The 26,310-nt window shown below is 43.5% G+C and overlaps 1 protein-coding gene and 1 long non-coding RNA gene across 3 annotated transcripts in view; one reads left to right on the top strand and one right to left on the bottom strand.

The window, feature by feature from the left end:
- Window positions 1-6,093, top strand: part of LOC130453896 (uncharacterized) — a 54,120-nt gene extending 48,027 nt beyond the window's left edge. The window contains exon 2 of the long non-coding RNA XR_008911557.1: window positions 5,357-6,093. This is a non-coding gene — a long non-coding RNA (uncharacterized LOC130453896). The remainder of the gene's footprint in view (window positions 1-5,356) is intronic.
- Window positions 1-26,310, bottom strand: part of LOC100026094 (protein-arginine deiminase type-2) — a 70,278-nt gene that overhangs the window by 25,049 nt on the left and 18,919 nt on the right. For both annotated transcript variants that reach the window (XM_056795702.1, XM_016422154.2), the window contains 6 exons: window positions 20,854-20,915; window positions 13,591-13,708; window positions 13,192-13,317; window positions 5,422-5,600; window positions 3,114-3,217; window positions 1,924-2,035 (listed from right to left, as the gene is read on the bottom strand). In XM_056795702.1, the coding sequence (XP_056651680.1) occupies window positions 1,924-2,035; window positions 3,114-3,217; window positions 5,422-5,600; window positions 13,192-13,317; window positions 13,591-13,708; window positions 20,854-20,915 (701 nt within the window). The remainder of the gene's footprint in view (window positions 1-1,923; window positions 2,036-3,113; window positions 3,218-5,421; window positions 5,601-13,191; window positions 13,318-13,590; window positions 13,709-20,853; window positions 20,916-26,310) is intronic.

Genomic DNA, 26,310 nt, shown 5'->3' with positions numbered 1-26,310 from the left:
AGTGGTTTGCCATTTCCTTCTCCAGATCATTTTATTGATGAGGAAACTGAGGTCAATGGGGTAAAGTGACTTGCCCAGGGTCACACAGCAAGGAAGTATGTGAGTTCAGATTTGAACTCAGGTCTTTCTGACTCAAGGCGCTGCACTCTATGCACTATGGTGTCACCTAACTAACCATGGCACTTGGTTCTACCATCTATATTTGTACTTTGTTATACCATTTGGCCTCTGCTAATCCTTTCCTCCCATGTCTCATTGGGACTTCGAGTCTCAAAGACTTCTAGGATTGTGCAAGCTCTAGATCCTAGAGCTGGAATAACTTGGAGATGAAGCTAGTCTCCACGCCTAGAATGAATTCCTCCTTCCTACGCCCATCTCCATCTTATTCCATGTTTGTTGAATTGGTCTACATTTTAGAAACTTTCCCACTCCTCTAGTGGTGTTCTGGGTGACTGCCCATTGGTCCAGGGATAGGACCTGTGAGTGTGGCATTTAATATTAGTATTTAACAGATATTTGTCAATTGACTGATTGATTTACAAGGAGTGCTATTTTAAAAAGTGTCAAATTCATGGGCAAAACTCTAAGTGCAGAGTGAATCAGATCAAAATGTCATTTGAAAATATTTAATAAAATAAAATAATAATGCAAAACAATAGGGGCCACTAGGTGACTCAATGGATAGAGAGCCAGGCCCAGAGAAGAGAGGTCTTGGGTTCAAATGTGACCTCAGACACCTCCTAGATGTGTGACCTTGAGCAAGTCACTTAACCCCCATTGCCTAGGCCTTTCTGATCTTTTGTCTTGGAATTGATATTGATTCTAAAATGGAAGGTAGGGGTTAAAAAACAGATTAAAAATATAACACAACATAGATAATGGTAAAGTGTGCTCTTCCAAATCAATGAGGGACCTCTAGGAATCTCTCTCTATTTAAGGTCCATCCCAATGGTGTAAAAGATAAGAGTCTAAGAAATGTAGGACCAACAAAGGAGGTAAGCTGGCACTATGGCTAGGTCTAATGGATGAACTTTTGAACTTCACTGAGACTTATGTAATATGAAAAGAATTAGAGGAAATCTCCAGAGTATTGGACAGACTTGATCTCCTATGAGAGATGCATGAGGAGAATTGGGCAAGAAATGGTCACCTCTGAGACTGCAGTTCATAGAGCAAGGGCCAGTCTCCATAAGTAGGGGAGATTCTTCACTGAGGACTTTATCCATCAATGAAGTCACAGGTCTGATTTAGGAAAAAAAATGGCCAAGAAACATGAGAAGATGCAAGATGGGAAGCCTTAAATTGGCTGCAATCTGTCTCCATTACAAAAGAGGGCCTGGATCAATAATGTCATAGGTCCAGGGAAGTATTGAAGAATTATTGAATTGAGGTTGGGGGACTGGACCAATTATTATCAGTCAGACTTTAGGGGTCATTTCACAAACTTAAAGAATGTTAGGGTTGGAAAGTACTGCATTGGACATTTAGTCCAACACATATCTAGCCAAGTGTCATAATGGATGGAGAATCAGAAAGACCTGAATTTGAATCCTGCCCCAGACGTTTGCTAGCTGTGTGACCCTGGGCAAGTTACTTAACTTTTCTGTGCCTCAACTTCTCTACCTATAAAATCAGGATAAAAATAGCATCTACCTGCTTGCCTTTTTCAATTGTGGGAGTGGGCCTGGAGGTAGGGAGAAAATTTGGAATAAGAAATAAACAAATGCATGAAAGCCCCACCCCCCACTGAAAATTCTTCCCCAACAAAAAAGAATAGCATTTACTTTACCAGAATTGTTGTGAGAATCAAAATGAAGTCACTGGCAAGTATTTTGCAAGTGTTAGAGCTTTTCTATGTATAAATGCTGGTTAGTTACTAAGAATACCCTGTTTCTGACTCTGTTCTTGCTGGAGTCTTCTTACCTGGATCCAACGATCCCCGCGATTCATGTACTGGAAACAGATCTTAAGCTTGCAGCTAGTTTTCTCAATTAGGTTCTTTATCTCCTTCAGGAAGAGGTAATTGTCCTTCACGCTGAGAAATGCCAGAGAGAGAAGGGAGGGGTGAGGAGGGAAGAGCAATGAGAGATCAAGGCTTACTGCAGGGGACAGCTAGATCAGCATGGATGCTCATAGCTCCCTCTAGTAGGTCTTTAGGGGAAGGACATTCAAGGAAATAACTTATCACCTAAACCCAGTCACTCACTTGGCATTAACATCAATGACCAAGTCAAAGAATGAGGAAAGTACTCTTAAAGGAGTGACCTTCATCCCCTCCAAGTCCAGGCAAATTTGAAGACTTGGATCTGTTTGCTGGGACCATTCTAGAATGAAGGGGATGGATTTCACAACATCTAGAGGTATCTTTCTTTCAGTCCATAACATTTATTAACAATCTACAAGTGTTAAGTTCCTATGAGGTTCCATGCACTAAGGATACAAATAAAGGGGTATAGTTCCTGTCTTAACTGAATATATATACTCTACATTATTATTATTATTATTAAAACCTTCTTACCTTCCATCTTAGAATCAATACAGTGAATTGGTTCCAAGGCAGTAAAGTTCCAAAGCAGTAAAGGCTAGGCAATGAAGGTCAAGTGACTTGCCCAGGGTTACACAGCTGGGAAGTGTCTAAGGTCATATTTGAGCCCAGGACTTCCTGTCTCTGGGCCTGGCTCTCAATCCACTGAGCCACATCTCTGCCTTCTCTTCTACATAATTTTTCATTCATCTCTTTCTAGCTAACATGGGTTTGAGTACTCATTCCTTAGGAGTACACTGATGCTGTATGGGGCAATCCTGTCAACCTCTCCACCCTTGAGGAACATAACCTGATTGATTACAATGGAACCTCCATCATTCCTGAAGTGGGGAAAGAGTGGCAGCTTAACTGGGGTCCCCATCATGGCTGCACTTTGAGGTTCCATTAAGATGGCGATCTTGCTTATTTCCTAGCAGCTAAGGGATGACCAAAGCTTCTCCTCCCTGGATGTCTCAAAGTCTTATCAAGTCTCATCTAAGAGTTGCCAGTTGTAGCTGACCCAAAGAACACTCCTGGTGATTCCAGTAGTTGGCCAAGTCCTGGCTGGCTATACCAGCCTGTATCTTACCTGCATACTAGCACTGACACAGGAGGTAACGTGTTTGGGGTCATTATCCATGGGGCGACCCGGAAAGTCACTGTGTCTGTGTAGATTGGAGTCTGGGGAAGTCCCTACAAGAGAGAATGGAGAGAGAAGTTTGTAACTACATCATCTAAAAGCAGAGGTCTAAGGGAGAACCATTAGTTCACCACTCTGATAGTAAGGTCTATAGTAGCTCAGAATTGAGGATTTCCTCTCCTCTGTATAGGATCATACTCCTGAGAAGAAAAATAACTAGGGTAGGGTGATGGGGGTTCCCCCCAGGGTGCTGAATTTGGAGGGTGGTTTGGCAGTATAGAAGCAAAAGACTGTAGCCTTCTATTAAGGATAAAGCTCCTCCTTCCCTGCACTTTTTTTTGATGATGTTGCAAGGGTCTCTGACTCCCCCTCAATGGGACAGTGACCAATCTTCCCACTTATACTGATGGAATGCTGATTGTCCCTGGTACAAAAATTTGGGTCAAGGCTTTTTCTCCTGAGACTTGACATATGTTGAGGGTGCTCATTTTTTATTTCACATTGTCAAGAAGGAAGGATGAGTTTTATTTAAACTCCATTCTCTCCCATCCAAATTCCTTAATTGAGATGACCTAGGGTTGAAGAGGCAACTTGGGGCAAGGAATTATAATCAAAATGAGTAAATAGCCTATGTCTGCAGTTACAGGTGAAATAGGAAACCAGGGCATACCAGAAGTTTTCCTCCATATAGTTAAGCAGCCCACGTGGACAGCCAAGCTTAGCTTGTTGGTATGACATTAATCATTGTAGTCAAGAGGATAGAACAGAACTGGATTTGAGTCTCGATAGTCTATACAGCTCTGCTCTGTGTAACCTTAAGCAAAATCACTTTAAATCCTGAGACGAAGTTTTCTCATCTGTCAAATAGGGGACACTCATCCCTCTACTACCTACTCCCAGGATAATTGGAAACTAGCAAGGCTTTGTAAGTCTTTTTTGCAGAGGTGGGGGGTGATAGATGTGGAATGTTGCATACATTGGTTGATGTACTGGTTAGTCTGGATTTCCTTTGCCCCTTTTTTCTTTTTAACTCTGTATCAAGGGATGGCTCTCTGGGTGGGAGAAGGGAGAGGGCTATGCTGGGAAAGGAAGGGGAAATTTGGAAAAACAAAAGACAATAAAAAATTAAAAAACCTTGAAAGTCCTTTAGAAATTAGAGCCAGTTCATCTAGGCACTGAGATACATTCAGAACATACATATTGTTTTTTATTAGTTTGTCACTCACCACACAATTGAGTAGATTGTTTGTGATTTAGGGGCATGAGGGCAGGAATTAGACTGGTGCCTTAGAAATGTGCCCACTACCAGACAGAGCTCAGAAAAACCCAGCCCAACTGAGGTTTGCTAGAATTAAAGGCAAGCATGGGAGAGTGGGAAAAGGGGTTGGTTTTGGAGTCAAGACACTTGACTGCTGCTTCCTAGCTGAGTGATCCTGGGCAAGTCACATCCACTGCCCCTTTTCTAAAATGGGGAAAATAACTAACTATATGAGGCTATGGGCTTTGTAAACTTAAAAACCCTGTGGAAGAGGGTAGCTGTGTGGCTTGGTGGATCAAGAGTCAGGGCTAGAGACAGGAAGTCTTGGGTTCAAAATTGGCCTCACATTTTTTAGCTGCATTACCCTAGGCAAGTCATTTAACCCTTATTGCCTAGACCTTCCCTTCTTCTGCCTTGGAACCAATACACAGTATAAACTCTAAGATGGAAAGTAAGGGTTTAAAAAAACACTATGGAAATGAGAGGACAAGAGAGGCAACCTTTCTGGCCAATCATTTCCCTCAATGTGTTTAGAGGAAGAAGTTGGGAGAGAAAGGTCCTGAGTTTAGATCCTGGCTCTGCCACTTACTCTCTGAAGTGACTTTGCACAATTCACCTCTGTTTCCTCATCCATAAAATGGCTTGGACTAAATAGCCTCTAAGGGTCCCTCCTAGCTGTAAAGGTATGAAATGAGTTGGTAAGCATGATTCCAGAGGCCTTGAAACTCAGTGGAGTTAGAGGTCAAGACTGAAGGCAGAAATTGCAGGCACACTTGAAGTCTGGGTGATCATGCCCAAAGAGCCTGACCCTATTGACCCTTTCTTGGGAAGGATGGGAACAATGGCATCCTGAATTCCACCATCTTGGGGAATGACCCCAGCTGGCCTTGGGGATCCCTTCTAACCTTGGCCACCTTTCTCCTTTCTTCTTCAGTGTCTTAGGAAGCTCTCCTCGTCTCCCTTCCCTCCTCTCCCTCCTTATGGCCCATGCTCATTCACCTCTATCAGAAGTTCCAACAGGCTGACGTGGATGGAGACCAGGCCTGAGAAACTCTCGTCAGGGAATCGAAGGCCTTCTACGAAGAATTCCAGCTCGGCTTTGCCACCTGTATACTTTACCACATGGAACAGCTTCCGCCGGCCGAGGATGTGCATGTAACGCTGGCCGAAGAACGGGTCTGGAAGGGACATTGACTGTTAGCAAGAAAAATATCCAGAGAAATTCAAACAAAGGTGAGATGAGAATTCTTAAATGTTACTGGAATATCTGAGGACAGAAGGAGGAAGAAGAAGGAAGAGAAAAGGGGCTTGCCCTATAGTTGAGAAATGCAAAGCATTTTTGTCAATGTGAGATACCTCTTGGTACAAGACTTCAAGCGCCAGCCCTGTCTTCAATCAGCTGTTTGACCCTGGGCAAGTCACCATACCTTTGTGAACCTATTTCCTTCTTGGTGAATGAAGGGGTTGGGGGTTTGGAGGTGGGAGGGGCTTTTGACATTATTTCAATTTCTTGTTTTGCAGAGGAGGAACTGGAGCCCCAGAGAGGTGATGTAATTTGTCTAAGACTACAAAGTGTTATAGGGTGGGTTAAGAGAAGGGTTCAAACTATCTATCTATCTATCTATCTATCTATCTATCTATCTATCTATCTATCTATCTATCTATCTATCTTTCTCTCTAAATAATAAAAGATTTATTTATCTAAAGGGAGAAAGGAAGGGAATTTGTCTAAGACTACAGAGCCAGTAAACAGGAGAGCTACGGTTTAAACTCAAGTCCCCCGATTCTAAATCCTGTGTTCTTTTCACTATATTGTACTGCCTTGAAGGTATCTCAGCTCTGACATATACCACAATAAAGCCTTTTAAATCAATCATTTAGCAAGCATTCATTAAGCTCCTACTATGTGCTCTATACAAACTTCTAAATAATCCTTAGTTGCAAAAGAAGTAGCAATGAATATTGGTAGAGAAAGTGTCCTTACTTGGAGGTTTTTACCCTGATGACTCTCTCTTTCTTTCTCTTTCTCTCTCTCTCTCTCTCTCTCTCTCTCTCTCTCTCTCTCTCTCTCTCTCTCTCTCTCTCTCTCTCTCTCTCTCTCTCTCTCTCCCCGTCTATCTGTTTCTATATATCTCTTTGTGTGTCTGTCTATCTATTCATCCATCCATCCTTCTATCTATCCATATACCTACCTACTTACCTACCATTTTCTACTGATTCCTCTCTCTCACTCTTTCTCTCTCTACCTATCAATCCGCCCCTCTTTCTACCTACCTATCTACTTCTCTTTGTGAATGTATATTTATTCTTTCACATCTTTATGAATATGGTCCATTGGTCTAGTTAAAAAATGTGCCAGCTACGGTGCTGGGCACTAGAGATACTGACACCAAAATGAGACAGTGCCTGACTTCTAGGAGCTTACATTCTGTTGGGGGATACATCATGTGTACAGCCAGGTAAATATAGGAAATATACAACACAAATGCACCGTGATTGGAGGTGGAGTACGCGGCACTGCCAACAACTAGGGCAGTTAGTTGATTAGTAGTGAATAGAGCCAATGGACTTGGAGCCGAGTTCAAATTCTGCCTAAGACACTTAAAACCTGTGACCCTGAACAAATCACTTAACCTCTTTGTGCCTCATTTTCTCCATTTGAAAAAAAATGAAGTGAAATAAATATTTATTATGTGCCAGGCATTGTGATGGGCACTTTTACAAATATCATCTCATATGATTCTCACAATAGTTCTGGGAGGTAGGTACTATTATTTCCCCCATTTTGTAGTTGAGGAACCTAGTTACCAACTGCCTGAAATGAATGGAAAAGAATTGTGCTTGGGGCAGTGAACAGTGTGTCAGGAGGGCTTGGATTCAAGGCTGGCTTCAGACACTTCCTAGCTGCGTGATCCAGAGCAAGTCACTTAACCCCAATTGCTTAGCCCTTGCCCCATTCCTGTCTTAGAACTGATACTAAGACACAAGTAAGGTTTTAAATGAACTAAAATGAAGGGCCTGGACTCAATGACCTCTAGGGTCCCTTCCAGCTGGACATCTATGAGCTCAGAATCCCATGACATGAGAGAATCAGGAAAGGTTTCTGGTAGGAGATGTCACCTGAGGTGAAACTTTATGGGAGCCAGGAGTCCTAGGAGGAGGTAAGAACACAGAGCATTCCGGACTTGCTGAGTCTCTGTTTTAACATTTCAAGGCCTAATGCCTCTTCCTGCTCTGATGCCTGATGATGCTCTAAGGCTGCTCCCAGTTGTGACAATCCGGGTTCCAGATTTCTACGTTCCATTGTCCTTTCCACCTTGGCTGCCAACTGAATTATTTCACCGGAAAGTTGCTAAGGCCAGGCTAATCCAGGCAATTACCAATCTGACCATGGGCACAATGGTGGTGCCAGGCTTGCTACCCATGCTCTCAGCAACATTTCTAGTGATACTCTGGGGGCCTATCCAACTCCAAAGGTCAGAGGGTGGGGGAGAGAGAAAGCCGAGTCATGCCCACTGTAGACACCAGATCCCCAGCTGAATGACTCTGCTTTTCCTGGGAGAGGCCAAGGATGCCTAGAGAAGAAAGCCAGGCATTGGGCTGGGTAGGGAAGGCAGGGCCACAGACATTGAGTTTCAGTCTCTCTGTGGACTTTGCTCCCTCTCATGTGGCAGGCAACAGAACTCCATGCTGGGGGACAGAACCTGAGCCTCTGAATCTTACTGTTGTTTCTCTTTCAGGGTCCTTGGCCACCATCCAGGCAGCCATTCACTGATGGGGACAATCTTGGCATTGTCCAAAGGAGATCAGTCTCTGCCTCTCCTCCAGAACCTTCCCACATCTTCGCCACTCGCTCTCTTTCTCCCGACAGAGACCAACAATGAATGCTCTTCTGTTGAGCTGCCCAATGTCATGGGGCCTCTGGCTTGAAGCCAGTGGTGCTGGCTTTGTTCTTCATCAGTCAGCTCTGGTTCCAGGATCACAGCATGGAGGGATGGGCGGCAGCTTGGAGATTACTGAATCAACCCTCTCATTTTTCAGCTGGGAATGACTTTCAGCACAGGTACCAGCAAGAGGGCAGATCCTGGAGCCAGCTCTTCAGACTCCAAAGCCATTGCTCTTTCTATTGGATGTTAAGCCTTCCAATTCTGGGTGAATGCTAAGCAGCCTGGAGGGGTAAATTCTGCAAACATCAGCTCTTGATTTGGGTCTTCCTTGACCACACTAGTACTCATTCTTTTCCCCTCTTGTTTAAGAAATCTCATTGGGGGCAGCTGAGTGGCTACAGATGGGAGATCCCAGGTTCAAATTTGGCCTCAGGCACTTCCTAGCTGTGAGACCTTGGGCAAGTCACTTAACCCCCATTGCCTAGCCCTGACCACTCTTCTATAACAGAACCAACACACAGTATTGATTCTAAGACAGAAGGTCAGTGTTTAAAAAAAAAGGAATCTCATCACATCTATAGTCTAGAATCTTTGCCTGGCACCCAGTCAGTCTCATAGCTCTATGCTTTCTGATGAATCTGAATGAGATAAATTAGCATCTCTTTAAGGGTTGGGACCTTCCTGTCTCACACTAGCTCAGGAGTGTCTCCTCAAAGTGTCCAACAGCACTGAATCAAGCTTACAGGAGATATTATTATACTGATGGGGGGCTGCCCTCCTGGGGAGCTCCTTAGGCCAACGAAGTAACAGTATGACTCTAAAAGAAAAACTTTAGATAATTTCATGTGTCCCTGGTGCTTCCCACGATGATGACAACGATGATGGTGATGATGATGATGATGATGATAATAGCCAACACTTATATGACACTTCCTTTGTGCCAGGTACTCTGCTAAGTGCTGGAGGTAGAAAGAAAGGTAAGAACATGATTCCTGCCTCCAAGGAGTTCACTTTTTTTTTTGAGAAATATAGTAAGGCTTTATTGTAGGAGAGGAGTGGGGTGGGGGGAGAGCAAGGGAGGAACCCGAAACCTGCAGATGGTTAGGGGTCTCCACCTGGGTGGAGAAAGGGGCAGTCTTCTATAGGGTGGTGATCTGGGATGAGGTAACCTGGGTTGTATAGAAGGAGTTCACATTCCAATGGAGGAGACTGCACACCAAAAACTAGGGACCTACCAAGATAGATACAGAATAGATGTATAATGTCACAGATTTAGAGCTGCAAGGACTTTGGAGGCCATGGAGTCCATCCCCTTATTTTACAGATGAAGAAACTGAAGAAGAGAGGTTAAATGATTTATGCAGGGTCAATCATAATCATAATTGTCAGAGGCAAGATTTGAACCCAGATCTTTCTTCTATTTTTTTTAAAATAGCACTTACCTTTGGTCTTTGAATCTATATTAAGTTACTGGTTCCAACGCAGAAGAGTGGTAAGGGCTGGGCAATTGGGATTAAGTGACTTTTCTGGGGTCATTCAGCTAGGAAGTATCTGAGGCCAGATTTGAATTCAGGACCTCTGTCTCCAGGCGTGGCTCTCAATCTACTGAGCTATGTAGTAGTACCACCCCTCACCCCTACAATCTTCTTGATTCTAAGTCCATTAATGACTCTTCCACTAAACCACTCTGCCTCGATTAGGCCAAACCTTGAAATGCTAGGAAATCCCACCCCTAAGAAGTAAGGCCATAGAGTTCAGGGAATCGGGTTGGTGTTACCCTACTGCCAACTCTCTATGCAGCAGGGGGCATTTGAGCCCATGGCCTAATGGCATACCCTTGGTTGTACCAAAAATTGCCCAATCCTCATGGCAACCTGGCCCAGAATGGGATAAACATCAACATGTCCAGCCCAGGGTAGAAAGTAGTGTCAGCCTGGCACCTAGAGGAATTCCAACACCCTCTGGGGTCAGCACCCTGGGAACTGGCTGGAGCTGAGGGTGGATCAGGAGAGTGACAGGCACCTGGCATTGCCTTCCATATACTCACGCCCCTCACATAGTCCTTGGGGCTCCTGTGGCATAAGCCTGGACTGTCAGAATGTCTGAGCTGGACATGACCTCAGAAAGTGTGCAGTCTAACCCTCCCTTATTTTCAAAGACGGAAACTGAGCCCTGGGAGGAGGGCTTGGGAAGGATTTGTCTGTGATCCCAAGGCTGGTGCCTCTGGTTCTTGGAAGGTTCTCAGAATATTCTTGGGATTTGCTTTTAGACAATTAGTGGAACTTTCCAGAAGAGGGGGGCTTTTCCGTGAAAGGAAGGAAGAAAACAAGTGTTTATTAAGCTCCTTCCATGCATGCTAAGCTCTTTAGCAGGAGCATCTCATTTGATCCTTCCACAGCTATGCTACTGAGTGCTATTATTATCCTCATTTTGAATGAGGGAACTGAGGTAGATTGAGGTTACATGACTTGCTCTGGGTCACACATTGTCAGAGGCTCAATTTGAACTCAAGCCTTTCTGACTTCAGGACTAATGCTATATAGCAACTATACCACCTGCCCTCCATTAGGCCTTTCTAGCTTTGCTGCTCCTTTGACAAGTACCAGTCTCATGCTGGGGGTGGCAGAGACTGTCTTTCCCCCCAAGCTCAGTCTTTCTATACCATTATTATATACATATGGTATATATAATATACCATATATATACAATTATGGCAATTGTGTATAATGGAAGTCTTTGTAAGTGGTCATCTCCTTCAAAGGAAACACTGACTTGTACAAGGTCACATCAGAGGCAGATTTCTAGCTCCCTATTCAAAGACCTTCCCCAGCTCTGACTTTCTGAGTTCTAAGGAGTCTCCCAGATCTTACACTCTCTGTCTAAGCTCCCTCCCAGCTCCGGGTTCTAAGGTCCCTCCTACCACTCTTTTTCTATATTTTAAGTCTTCCCAGCTCTGACATTCTGGGTTCTAATTTCTGTCCCAGCTCTGACATTCTCTGTTCTAAGGTCTCTCCCAGCTCTGACATTCTGTGTTCTAAGCTCTCTCCCAGCTCTGACATTCTCTGTTCTAAGGGCTCTCCCAGCTCTGACATTCTCTGTTCTAAGGTCTCTCCCAGCTCTGACATTCTCTGTTCTAAGGTCTCTCTCAGCTCTGACATTCTCTGTTCTAAGGTCTCTCCCAGCTCTGACATTCTCTGTTCTAAGCTCTCTCCCAGCTCTGACATTCTGTGTTCTAAGGTCTCTCCCAGCTCTGACATTCTCTGTTCTAAGCTCCCTCCCAGCTCTGACATTCTGTGTTCTAAGGTCTCTCTCAGCTCTGACATTCTCTGTTCTAAGGTCTCTCCCAGCTCTGACATTCTCTGTTCTAAGCTCCCTCCCAGCTCTGACATTCTCTGTTCTAAGGTCTCTCTCAGCTCTGACATTCTCTGTTCTAAGGTCTCTCCCAGCTCTGACATTCTCTGTTCTAAGCTCTCTCCCAGCTCTGACATTCTGTGTTCTAAGGTCTCTCCCAGCTCTGACATTCTCTGTTCTAAGCTCTCTCCCAGCTCTGACATTCTGTGTTCTAAGGTCTCTCCCAGCTCTGACATTCTCTGTTCTAAGCTCCCTCCCAGCTCTGACATTCTCTGTTCTAAGCTCCCTCCCAGCTCTGACATTCTCTGTCCTAAGCTCTCTCCCAGCTCTGACATTCTCTGTTCTAAGGGCTCTCCCAGCTCTGACATTCTCTGTTCTAAGGTCTCTCCCAGCTCTGACATTCTCTGTTCTAAGGTCTCTCTCAGCTCTGACATTCTCTGTTCTAAGGTCTCTCCCAGCTCTGACATTCTCTGTTCTAAGCTCTCTCCCAGCTCTGACATTCTGTGTTCTAAGGTCTCTCCCAGCTCTGACATTCTCTGTTCTAAGCTCCCTCCCAGCTCTGACATTCTGTGTTCTAAGGTCTCTCTCAGCTCTGACATTCTCTGTTCTAAGGTCTCTCCCAGCTCTGACATTCTCTGTTCTAAGCTCCCTCCCAGCTCTGACATTCTCTGTTCTAAGGTCTCTCTCAGCTCTGACATTCTCTGTTCTAAGGTCTCTCCCAGCTCTGACATTCTCTGTTCTAAGCTCTCTCCCAGCTCTGACATTCTGTGTTCTAAGGTCTCTCCCAGCTCTGACATTCTCTGTTCTAAGCTCTCTCCCAGCTCTGACATTCTGTGTTCTAAGGTCTCTCCCAGCTCTGACATTCTCTGTTCTAAGCTCCCTCCCAGCTCTGACATTCTCTGTTCTAAGCTCCCTCCCAGCTCTGACATTCTCTGTCCTAAGCTCTCTCCCAGTTTTGACATTCTCTGTTCTAAGGTTCCTTCCAGCTCTGACATTCTCTGTTCTAAGGTCTCTCCCAGCTCTGACATTCTCTGCTCTAAGCTCTTTCCCAGCTCTGACATTCTCTGTTCTAAGGTCTCTCCCAGCTCTGACATTCTCTGTTCTAAGCTCCCTCCCAGCTCTGACATTCTCTGTTCTAAGGTCTCTCCCTGTTCTGACATTCTCTGTTCTAAGGTCTCTCCCAGCTCTGACATTCTCTGTTCTAAGGTCTCTCCCAGCTCTGACATTCTCTGTTCTAAGGTCTCTCCCAGCTCTGACATTCTGGGTTCTAAGGTCTCTCCCAGCTCTGACATTTTATGAGACCTCACTAATGAATCAGCCCTTGTTTATAGACTGCCCCCTATTTCTTCTTTAGCCTTTTTTGCACAAGTAAATTGAATTTCTCTAGCTCTGACAGATTGAGCTCCCTGAAGTCAGGGCACATGGTCAGTACAGGAGTGGCTCAATAAATGTAAGTTGGTGACTTGTGCGGCTGCCAGTACAGGCATATGGGATTGTGAGCATGGGACTGGGATGCTGGGGTCACACTCACTGTCGACATAGAACACGCCCACTTTGTCAGAGTCGCTGATGGAAATGTAGAGAACCATCTCATAGCCGGCTGGGAGCTGATTGGGGCCGCGGGTCCTCAGGATCATCCGAGACATGTCCTTCAGGTCTGTGGGGAGATACGGAGGACAGAGGGGATGCGGTCAGAGTTCCCTGGCCATTTGCCCTCCACTCTCTCATTCTTCAGGAGTTACAGTCTGGAGGCTGATGCTGTCACTGTTCAGATTAGGATAACTGGGCACAGCTATCTCAAGCTGCCCCTCTGATCTCTTTTGGCTCCCAAGAGAAAGGAAAAAATTTAAGATGCTCTCTTTCCTTCCTCTTATCCCAGGGAACATCTTGCTCACCCACCCAATGGACATCTTGGAGCCATTTCGGATACCTTCTTTGGTGTAGATCTTTTCATCAGAGCAATCTTCCTTGGGCAACCAGGGGATCTCCCTGTCGCAGTTCACCAGTAGGATGGCTCCCTGGCCTTCAGGGCCCCAGGTCCAGCATGCCTGTTGACAAAGGAAGCCAGGCCAATATGTGAGGAGCAAGCCTTGTTCCTCTTGCCCCGTAGCTAAGTCTCCTATCTCTGTATTACCCCAAGGCATGTCTTGTGATGAACAGGGAGATTTCATAGAATTTAAAGCTGGAAGGACCTTAGAGTCATCTAGATCAATTCCTTAATTTTATAGCAGAGGAAACTGAGGCACAGAACAGAAAACATGATCATGTAGTAAGCAAGAGAGACTTGATTTGAACTCAAGTTCTCTGACCTTCAGTCTGGGATTATCTCCATAACACATGCTCCTTTTGAGAGGGGTCATCTCTGTAGGCATTCGGGGCATTGGCCCCAAGGCCCAGAGAACAGTTACTGGTTGGTTAGAGTAAGAAGGGCAAACCTAGAATCAGTGATCAATTCCAGATCTATTCTGAACACCCTTTGTGTGGAAAGACAGCACAGACTAAACTAGAGATTAAGGGTATCCTAGATGCAGTGTGGTGAATGAATCAGGAGACTTGAGATCAAATCCTGACTGACACTAGCTGTGTGACCCGAACTCTGGGCCCCAGTTTCTCCATCTATAAAATGAAACTAATAACACACTAATTATTCAATCAAGAATATAAAGTTCCTACAATGTACATGTCACTGTGTTAGGCAGTAGGGATACAAAGACAAACTGAAACAGTTCTTGTCCTTGGGAACCTTACATTCTATTGGAACATTTAAGTATGCATAAGATAACTAGTATGTAAGGTTTTTTGGAGGCATTAGTAGCTGGGGGTTTAGGAGAAGCCTCAAGTAGGAGGTGGTGTTGGAGCTGAGCTTTGAAGAATATGAAGGATTTTTTAAGAGGAAAAAGAGAAGGGAGTAGTCTCTAGTCTGGGTGAACCCATTGGGGAGGAGGGGAGGATGAGAGGGAAGTGAGAAGATTAAGACTGATCTTGAATCATTTATTTATTGATTTTGTTTTACGAGAAATTGATTTTGTCCTGTAACTGCTTAAGACACAGTTCTTTGTCTTTGAATTTAGGTCAGAATTCAGCTGGTCTGTAATGGGTTAGATTTAGAAACCTAAAAGCTCTCCTTTTAGTCACTGATCTATTCTTGTCTCAAAGAGAATTTTGCCAAGCTTGGGGAGTATGTGTAAAAGACAGGGAGTTAGACCTGATATCTTCACACCATTGAACTATCCTTCAAGAGTGTCTATTTTGCTGTCCAACAGTCTGGGCTGCTATCTCTCAAACAGACTCCAACAAGGAGCTCTTCTTAGTCTTATGAGAGAAGAAGGGGGTCATTGCTAGCTCCCCGTGACCAAACTTCTAACCAATCATGTTGTTCCCTATGCCTCAGCTCTGTAACCAATCATTTTGTATTCAGTCCCATGAGGTCATCATCTACCCTGTTCTGTTCTATGTTTTGTACTCCCCCCTGCCCCAGATATATTCGATGGCCTATGTTCAAGTCCTGGCTCTGTTGTGTACCCCATGACTTTGGGAAAATAATTTATTTTGTGACTTATTTTTGCCATCTCTCAAAATGAGGATTTTAACATACACTTTACCTGACAGAGATATTGTAAGGCTTGTACATGTGAAAAACCTTCATAGACTGTCAACTATAATTAGAAGCTACATAGTCACAGAATGTCAGATTTAGCAGCGACTTGAGAATTCTTTCAACTCAACCCCTTCATTTTGCAGGTAAGAAAAGAGTTTCAGAGATGTTAAATGACTTGGCCAACATCCACAACCAGCTGATAGCATGGCTGATATTTGAATTTAGGTCTTCTGTCTATCTACTATTCTTTTCACAATACCACAAACTTTCTCTTTTAAATTAAAAAAGTTAAAAAAATTTTTCCATGGTTACATGATTCATGTTCTCTCCCTCCCCTCTTCCAAGAGCTGACAAGCAATTCCCCTTAATTATACATGTATTACAACTCAAATTCTATTTCCATATTATTCATTTTTGTAATAGAGCAATCCTTTAAACCAAACCCCCACATCATATACCCATATAAACAAGTGATCAATCACATGTTTTTCTTCTGTGTTTCCGCTCCCACAGTTCTTCCTCTGGACGTGGATAGCGTTCTTTCTCATAAGTCCCTCAGAATTGTCCTGGATCATTGCATTGCTACTGTACTGAGGGAAGTTCATCCCCTCCCCTTCCTGGGTTGCTGACCTGTCCGTCAACATTCTTTACATACTAGAGTTACATCTGTGAACATCCTGTACGTCAATATAAGAAAGTAGGTGGAGCATACCTGGACTTTTTGGGACAAACTCTGAGGGAGAGGAAGATTCTTGCAGGCTAGGCAACACATGGTCAGAGAACTTAGAGTAATGATGAGATTTAACTCTGTGCTCATCTACCTTTTCTATTAATAAATTTTATGAAAAATAATAACTGGTAGATATATTAATTTTAATAATAACACTACTAGTAGCAAAGTTGATTACATTTGATCATTCCAGTGTTTCAGTCTTTGTGTACAATGTTCTCTTGGTTCTGCTCATCTCACTCTGTGTCAGTTCATGGAAGTCTTTCCAGTTCTTATAGAAATCAAGCAGTCCATCATTTCTTATAGCACAGTAGTATTCCATCACCATCAGATACCACAATTTGTTCAGCCATTCCCTAATAGATGGGTACCCCCTCATTTTCAATTTTTGTCACCACAAAGAGTGTGGTTATGAATATTTTTTACAACTCTTTTTTATTGTCTCTTTGGGTTATAAATCCAGCAGTGTTATGGCTGGATCAAAAGGTATGCAATCTTTTAAAGCCCTTTGGGCATAGTTCCAAATTGCCTTCCAGAATGGTTGGATCAATTCACAACTCCACCAGCAATGCATTAGTGTCTCAATTTTGTCACATCCCCTTCAACATTTATTATTTCCTTAAAATTGTCATATTGGCCAATCTACTAGGTGTGAGGTGGTACCTCAGAGTTGTTTTGATTTGTATTTCTCTAATCAGGAGGGATTTAGAACACGTTCATGTGATTATTGATAATTTTGATTTCTTCCTCTGAAAACTGCCTATTCAAGCTTTCTCTCTTATTACTTTTTATATTTTTAAAATCCCTTACTTTCCTTCTTAGAATCAATATTGTGTATTGGTTCTAAGGCAAAAGAATGGTAAGGGCTAGGCAAGGGGGGTTAAGTAGCTTGCCCAGGGTCACACAGCTAGAAAATGTCTGAAGGCATGTTTGAAACAAAGACCACTCATCTCTAGGTCTAGCTCTCAATCTACTGAGCCACCCAGCTGCCCCCAGTAGAGTATTCTAATCCTCTCATTTTATAGAGGATAAAACTGGAACCCAGAGAGCCTAAGTATAAGTATGTATGCATATGCATATAACTATGTATAAGTAACAAGTGAGAGAGGTGGGATTTTGAATTTAGGTCTAGAAGTCAGAGGAACCTCTGGTCCCTTGCCTAGCAAGGAGGTCCTTTTAGGGGTGTGAGTTCTCAGCAATTTTGCAGTAGGGATCAGGCCCCTGGAGAATGGCTCTGCCTGATCTAGCACAGATGTCCCCCCACCCCTGCCTCCGGAAGGCAGGACTATCAGCTGGCTTTCTTTTATTGGGAGCTCAGAAGGCACAGAAGCTGTCAGGGGGAGATTACGAGATAAGAAAGTTCATTAACCATTTGTCTATATGGAGAAATGGCGTCCTGGAGAGGGGGCGTGATATGCCCAAGGTCACATAGCACATCCATGAAAGACTTGGCCACAGGCTCCTGCCTCCCACTCCCCATTCAGCAATCCATCGTGCTTTAGGGTTAGAGAGACAGGCTTTCTTTTAATGTGTTCTGGCTCAAGACCTAGACAATAAGGCTTTTTACAGGGCAGGTTTCTATTTTGGCTGACTCTGGGAGGCACGATTTATTGGGTGCTAAATTGGAAAGGGCAACACTGTCCTTGGAGGCTGGGCTTTCTTTCATTCCTAACAGTCTTGTGATCTCTTCACTCCTTGGTGTATAGAGGTGGGGAGGGAAGAAAGAGAGAGGGTCCTGGGAGAACACTGGATCTGGCCTTTTGGAGATCTGAAATCTAATCCTAGTTTTAATACTAATACTGATTTACCTTGGGTCTATTACTTCTATCCTCTGAGCCTGGTTTCTGCCTCTGTAAAATGGGAGCTCCATGAAGAGAGGGATGAACGTGGGGACTGATTTTCTTTAGTCTACTCTTTCCATCTAGCCTATGCCTCTGGCCCAGTTCTCTAGCACCCACTCTGGGGTTCAGGGCTCCTCATTGGTGAGCATTTCCCTATCTGTCCTGACCCAGACCCATCGTTCTGCTCTCTGGCTATCTTCATCCCAGGCCTTCCCATTCATTGGGCAACTCTTCCCCTTCTCATTCAGAAGTACCATCTAGAAATAGAAATAATTGCTGGAATTTATGTAGTACTTTAAGGTTTGTAAGACACTCTAGATGCTACTTCCTTTGTCCTTTTTAGAATATATACTCTTTGAGGGCAGAGACTCTAATTTTTTTTTTCTTTCTATTTGTAGCTTAGCACTAAGGACAGTGCCTGGAAGAGTTAGTATAAATACTTGGTTTTTGAAAATTCATTCATTCATTCATGGATTCATTTCTTCTCCTTCAGTTTAGAAGCTTCTTGAAGTAAGGAACTAGGTCTTCCCTCCACCCCAGACTAGGAATACTGTAAAGGCAAGAACCCTGTTTCCCCATAAATACTTAGACCAAGGCTCTGCCCACTGGGCTTATTCAGGGAAGTAAAGGGAAACAACTATTTATTAAGCACCTACTCTGTGCTAGGCCCTGTTCAAAGAATTTGACAAATATAGTATTATCTCATTTGATCCTCACAACAGCTCTGGGAGGTAAGTTTCATTAATGTCTCCATTTTACAGATGAGGAAACCGAGGCAAACAGGTGAAGTGACTTACAAGTAGTAATTCAGTCCAGCCCTTGATGTGAAGGGACCTGCTAATCACCAGTTGCCTGGGGGATGAAGCCAGCTATGTTCTCAAGGAACATAGATTCTTCTTTTTTTTTTTTTAAATTAAGCAAACTTCTATTGAAACATTAAGTTTTGTGGCACAGGTTTTGAAAATAAATTTTAACTGATTAAAGCCCAACACCATGAAGAGAAAAATTATGACACCAAACTTCCCCTCTTCTGATCATACTAGATTAATTTAGATTAATATCCATTCTCTGGCTTTCTTTCAGAGGTTTATGTTTTCATGCTTCTCTGTGCATTTTTCAACTAGTTAGAAAGGGATCTTCAGTATATTAAAAAAAAATGAGACCTCAGGCCAACAAATGTCATCTCTTGGGACACTGTTCAAGAACAAAATCCACTTGAATTATTGGTCCTCAAAAATATCAAGCACCAAAAAGGATCAGGTGCCACATTACTTACAGATTCCAGAATCAAACTGACCTCATTGGTAGAATGTTTCTTCAATGAAGCCTTTAGTCAACAACATGCTTAAAATAAAAGTCAAAACAGCATTCCAACCACTTGATTACCAACCAAGCAGATCTTAAAATTTAGAAACACACAAAAAAGTGTTTCATTTGTAAATATGGAAGGAACAAAACACCCCGGCATCAATCCAGCAAGAGTCAAAAACAATGTTGCGAGGACAAGAGGGAAAGAGCAAATTTAAATGAACTTTGTTGATCTCACAGCTGCTAAAATCCCACAGTTATCTGCTGAAAATGCCAACTTGTGAAAGCTTGCGTCTATATCCGTTAATGACTATTTTTGAACTTGTCTTGCTTTTTTATGGATAGCATTTTCCTTCACTGTCTGTCCAGATAATCTAGACAGTTCTCACTCTGCAGTCATTCACGTGATACCATCAAATCATGGCTAAAGGAATCACCACATTAATGAAGAGGAACAACAGATGAAGTCACAACACTATTAAAGCCAGTGTAATAGTCTCATGCACCACAATATCACAGGATGTTCAGTCACAAGATAAAAAGGCATATCGATTCTGCTCGGAACAACAAAATCAGGTTAACGGTATGTTGTTTACTCACAATTAGGTAGAAATGGCTGCCCAGCACACACTGGAGAAAGCCTTGGTGACCCACACCCCTGCCCTTGCCAATCATACATGACAGAGACACATCAGACCCACCTTGGCCTGAATTAAGATCTGAGCCAAGGTTTTGTTCCCCCCAAAGTGAAAGGCTGGAGTTAAATCAGTGTAACAGTACATTGCTCATTTTATAAAAGGGGAAGGGAGGAGCTTAAAGAACTAAAACATATAGGGAGCAAAATGCAACATAGATTCTTTTTCTTTTTTAAACCCTTACCTTCTGTATGTATTGATTCTAAGACAGAAGAGCAGTAAAGGGTAGGCAAAGGGGGTCAAATGACTTACCCAGGGTCACATAGCTAGGAAGTGTCTGAGGCTAGATTTGAACCCAGGACCTCCCATCTCTGGGCCTAGCTCTCTATCATCTGAGCTACCCAGCTGCCCCCTGGAACATAGATTCTTTTTTTTTAATTTGAAAAATTTTATTTACTTAATTGATTTAGGATATTTTTCCATGGTTACATGATTCATGGAACAGATTCTTCTTTTTTTTAAATCATTACGGCCATGGGACTGCTTTGCACCTGAGAGCTGCTCCCACATTCCCAGGCTTGATTTTTATTTTTATACCCATTTTCTTGGTACACAGATACATTACCCAATATACATGTTCTAAGAGAGATAATTGGAAAAGTGATCCATTAACTTTTAACAAATCACTTGATTAACATTCTATATTTTTGTATTGTGATTACAGACAGAATACAAGATAAATGATTTCATCACAGGTGGCTTACTAGGGAGTTTGAGTTCCTCATTTGTGTAATTGAGTCACTGAGGCATATTGAAGCTTAGTGCACCTGTACTGTACCTGTACATATTGTATGGGCCTCTATGATTGATTTGTGTGCTGGCTTCATGAGAAAGTTTTGGGCTTGGCCTGTAGCTGCGGTTTTGCTGTGCTGGGAATTATGTACCTAAGTAAAGGTTAACCCACGATAGTCTTATGGGATTGGGTTTGAGGGTTGGAACACAGATTCTTTTTTTTGGAACACAGATTCTTAAAGAGCAAATGAGGTAAAACGTACTGTGGTTTGAGATGGGAATTACTTACCTTTTTAGGATTATTCTTTTCCACGACTCCATCTCGGTCTGCATCCACATCCAGGGAGATCTCTGGGGAGAAACCACAGCCACTGCACTTATTGCTCTGCACCTGTCCTGAATAGACAGGCCAGGAGACCTGGGAGTGGGGAGGGGGGTGGCCCTCACTGTCTCTACTGGGATTAGGAGGGGAAGGAGCTGCATCTCACCTGAATAGTTTCCACTTTCTCTTCCCCTTGCCTGCTCTCTTGCCCAAGCTAGGGCTGGGAGGGGCTTTGTTGGGGTTTTCTGAGGAAGCTTTGATTTGATCTGAGGATCCTCCATGACCTAAACCCTTTCCTCATAATAGCCCTGGGATACAGAGAATACACCCATTTTTATTTCCATTTTACAGATGAGGAAATCAAGTCTTTGAATTTCCAGCACTGGGCACATAATAGGTATTTAATAAATGTCTGTTGATTGACTAAATAGATTATGCCAAGGTGGGAATCCATGGGAGTGGGAATTCCCTATAAGACACTAGAGAGGATCAAATAACTAATATTATTATTTTTTATTTTGTTGTTTTTTCATTTTTTATTTAATTAATAAAATTTTTCCATGGTTACATGAATTGTATTCTTTCCCTCCCCTTCTCCTACACCCTGCCCCATAGCCAACGAGCAATTCCACTGGGTTTTACATGTGTCATTGATCAAGACCTATTTCCATATTATTAATATTTGCATCAGGGTGATCGTTTAGAGTCTAAATCCCCAATCATATCCCCATTGAACCATGTGATCAAGCAGTTGTTTTTATTCTGCGAAGTAACTAATATTATTGACTCCTCTAAGGTCACCCAACTAATTTCAGAATCATAACTTGAACTCGGGTCCAGGATTTTGAGGTTCTCACCAGACCTCATTTCCCCTACACTCAATGTCAGACTATTCAATGTCCCTCCTCCTCCTAGCTGATGTTTATATGGTGCCTGAAGGTTGGTAAAGCATTTTCCATATATTTTTCACTGGACCGGAGATGGAACTGGGGGTGTTTCACCTGGAGAAAAGTTGGGGTACGTAGAGAACAGCATAGTTATCTTCTAGTATTTAAAGGGCAATAGTGAAAAAATAGTGAAAAAGGGCAAAAGTGAAAGAGGGGATTGACTCTATTCTGCTTGGCCCTGGTGATCAAAACTAAGGAGTAGTGGGAAGAAATTGAGGCAAATCTTGGCTTGATAAGAAAAAATTCTCTGTTGTCATCATTTAGTTATTTTCAGTCATGTCTCACTTTTTATGATTCCTTTTGGGGTTTTCTTGGCAAAGACCCTGGCGTGGCTTGCCATTTCTTTCTCCATCTCATTTGACAGATGAGGAAGCTGAGGCTAATAGGGCCAAGTGACTTGCCCTAAGGCACACAGCTGAGGCCAGATTTGAACTTAAGCAAATCTTCCTGAGTCTAGAGCCAACACTCTATCCACTATGTCACTTAGCTGCCCATTTACAGCTGTCGAAAAGTGGAATGAACTGCCTGGGGAGGTAGTGAGCTCCTCATCCATGGAGCCTATCAAACAATTAGCATTTACTAAATTCCCTACTGTGTGCTCAGACTGGGTCATTCTTTTATTACATCCTAGTCAAGTGGTTCCCTGTGCAGATGTAAATTGAACTCAATGCTTCCTAAGGTGAATTCCAGCTCTGAGATTCTCTTCCCACTTTAGTAGGACCTTAGATAATATCCAGTCCAGTCTGCCCCTGCCTGCCATCTAGGCCTACAACTTAATAATACTAATAATTCACATTTCTATAGTACTTTGAGCTCTGAAAAATCTTTTCCTCCCCAAGCCCCACTGAAGTGGGTAGCCCATTTAAGAGATGAGAAAACTGAGGCCCAGAGTGTTTAACGGCAGTCTTTAGGATGTTTAGGAAGGGATTTCTGCTCGGGTACAAATGAGACTATATATCCTTAGAGTTCCTTCTGATTCTGATTGTCAATGATTCTTAGAAGGCAACATGGAGGAAAAGAACCTGGTCGTGGGCTCCTGCCCAAGAAACCTCCCAGGAGACTTGCCCTTAAGCTGGCCATGACCTGGAGCCTCCAACATACAGTGGGGATGGGAGCATTTCTGGGTCAGTACTGTTGGCAGGGCTCCCATCTCCATGGGTGAGGGAGAGGAGGAGGGTCCTGGCACAGGAGGGAAATTGCATGACTGCCAGCCAAGGAGGGCTCCCTCAGACAAAGAGATAGATTTCTCCCACAAACAGTTCAGTTCTGCCTATCTTGCCCAGAATTGTGCCTTTCAGAGTGGTTTGAGCATAATCTTTAAAGTCAAGCTTTTCAGGCACACAGAATGTGCTACATTAGCAGGATTTTGGATTCAGAGTCTGAGGACATGGGTTTGAATCCTACCTCAGCCACGATTGGTAGGTATGTGGCCTTGGGTCTTGGATTTCCCCATCTAGAAAATGGGGAAAAGTCTTAGCACTTTCTATAATGCCTTTACATTCACGAGTGGGTTTTGACTCCAATTGGTGTGTACTAGATTGCTTGCTGACCCATCCCTCATTGCCTGGGATGCTCTCCTTCCTCACCTCCCCAGACTCCCTATTTTTCCTCCAGATTCCGATCAAGTACCCTCTTCAACAAGCAAACCTTGCTTGGTCACCCTGTCTCCAGGCAGCTGCTAGTGCCTTTCTCACAGATTACCTTCTGTCTATTTTGGATCTAACCTCTACATGGAGAGGCTCTCTTCTCTGTCTAGACTGGAGGCTCCTTGAGGGCAGGCCTCCTTTCTCTTTTATCTTTCTCTCCTTTGAACCTTAGTCTAGAGCCTGGAATATATTAGGGGTTTAAAGACTCTTTGAGGACCGGCTAAGTTGCACAGTGGATAGAGAACCAGGTCCAGAGTTGGGAGGACCCAGGTTCAAATCTGGTCTCAAATATTTCCTTGCTTGTGACCTTGGCCAAGTCACTTAACCTCGTGTGCCTAGCCCTTGCTGTTCTTTTGTCTTAGAATCGATACTAAGAGAAAGTAAAGGTTTCAAAAAATTCTTTTTGATAGAATGACTGAAGTCACTTACTTAGAGTCAAATGGGAAGTGGCTGGGCCAGGAATCAAACCCAGATCTGGAGAGTCTCAGACGACTGAGTCCTTCTTAACGCATTAAGAGAAATCTTCTGTCTAGAATTCCAGCTCCTCATTGCTAGCTATTTTCAAGGACTTCCAGGGCTGTCATGTGGAAGGGAGATTAGACTTATTTTGCTTGGCCCTAGTGAGCAGAACTAGAAGTGATAGTGGAGCCAGGGAGGAACCGCAGAAAGAGAGATTTAGCCTTAGCTTAAGGGAAAAGCTTCCTCATTTATTATTAGATCTATCCAAGAGTAGAGTGGGCCAGGCCAGGCAGTAGTAGCTCCCTTTCCTGGAGAATTTCAAGGAAAGCCCAGATGACCACAATCACTGGGGATATCATATTGTTGGGAAGATTCTCACTCGGGGCTCAGTTTGGCTGCAAGGGCCCCACCACATTCCTTCCAGCTCTGAGGTTCTGTCTTTATTTGTATTATTTATTTATTTTTGAAAAAATCTTTACTTTCCATCTTAGAATCAATACTGTGTATTGGTTCCAAGGCAGAAGAGCAGTAAGAGCCAGGCAATGAGGGTTAAGTGACTTGCCCAGGGTCATACAGCTGGGAAGTATCTGAGGCCAGATTTGATCCTGGGACCTCCTGTCTCTAGGCCTCTCTCTTAATCCACTGAGCCACCCAGCTACCCCTTTTATGTCTTCTTTATATAGTTTGGAGTAATGGAATAAATACTGGATTTGAAGGCAGGAGACTCAAGATGAAATCTGGGTTTTAGTAGTGTGACCTTGGCCAAGTCATTTCCTATTGCTTTCAACTCCAGGTTTCCCATCTGTAAAATGGAGATAATAATTCTTTGCACCTTCACTCTAAACCATGGGGCTGCTTGGGAACAAATAACCATAGAAATAGAAGTTATTATTATGTTTTTTATTTGAAAGATTTTGTTTAATTAATTTAGAATATTTTTCCATGATTACATGGTTTGTATTCTTTTCTTCCCCTCTTCCCACGCTCCTCCCATAGCCAACGAGCAATTCCATTGGGTTTTACATGTCATTGATCAACACCTATTTCCATATTATTAATAATTAGTATGTTTGTTTTATTCAGTTCACTAATATAACGACATCCGTTTATGTATCCCCCTTCCCATCCCAGTACAAACTCTTTTTCCTAGTGATTTGGACAATCCCACCAGAGTCCATAGTCATTGGGCCACAGTGTTAGAGCTAGAAGGATCTTAGAAGTCTTCCAATTCAACTCCTTCATTCTACAAATGGAGAAACTGAGAGCTGGAAGAGTTAAACAACTTCAATGTGTCTGAGGTGGGATTCCGACCCACATTTTCTTGATTCCAGCATTCTACCTGCTATTCTGGCAGCCTCGAATCATATTTCTGGAACTCCTTTGACCCTCCTCATCCGAGAGCAATTTAAAAATGTGGATGAGGTCGAAATGCTGGGGGAGTTAGGCATGCCAGTCCTCCTCTGCGTGTGTGTTGGAGGTGGTGGTAGGATGAGGTTGGGAGAATCTGGCTTTGGGGCCAGGGAGAGATTTTCCAAAGTCTCTGGCTCCTAGGTCAGCTCCCCAAAATAGTCTGGAGCTATCAGGTGGTACACCCACCAGGGGTGGGCAGATTAAGGGGAAATGTCAAGGGGATTGGGTTCAGGGTACTCTGGGGGGTGGGGATGGCATGAGAGGCTGCTGCTTGCCTGCCTGCCTGCCTGCCCTGGTCCCCTTCTCTTCCCTCCTCAGCCTCAGAACTCTAGCTGCTAATCTTCTACCATAGATCCTCCCTCCACGTCCTCCATGGCTTGGTGCCCAGCTCCCTGGCTTCCTGGGCAAGAAAGAACTAGTGGCTGTTATGCTATGGGATGGGGGACGGTTCTCCAGTCTTTGATTCTTGACCCAGCCATATCCTATTTGACCATGACTTCAGCGCTGCCCCTGGGGCTGGTAAATTAGAGCAGTCGTGCTGGGGTGGGCCACAGACTTTGGGGGCAGAGGACATGTACACACTGGCAGCTGACAAGTCCCTCTCCATCACCAAAGCTCCCATGTGCACCTGGGAAAAAAGCCTCAGTTCTGAAAGTAGAAGATCTGGGCTCCCAACTCCACTTTGGACACATTAATTATTTGTGTGATCGTCAGCAATTCGAACCACTCTGCACCTCAATTTCCCCTTATTTAAAATAAGATAATTGGGCTAGATATCATATAAAGGTTCTTCCTGCTCTGATTTTACAAATCTATGATCTCACTGAGCCTCAGTTTCTCCATTTGTAAAATGAGACATCTGGGCTAGATATCATATAAAGTTTCTTCCTGCTCTGATTTTACAAATCTATGATCTCACTGGGCCTCAGCTTCTCCATCTGTAAAATGAGACAGCTGGGCTA

The sequence above is a fragment of the Monodelphis domestica genome, chromosome 4 (assembly GCF_027887165.1).
Source record: "Monodelphis domestica isolate mMonDom1 chromosome 4, mMonDom1.pri, whole genome shotgun sequence".
In the NCBI taxonomy this organism is placed as follows: domain Eukaryota; kingdom Metazoa; phylum Chordata; class Mammalia; order Didelphimorphia; family Didelphidae; genus Monodelphis; species Monodelphis domestica.
This window is presented reverse-complemented; position numbering and strand designations above follow the sequence as displayed.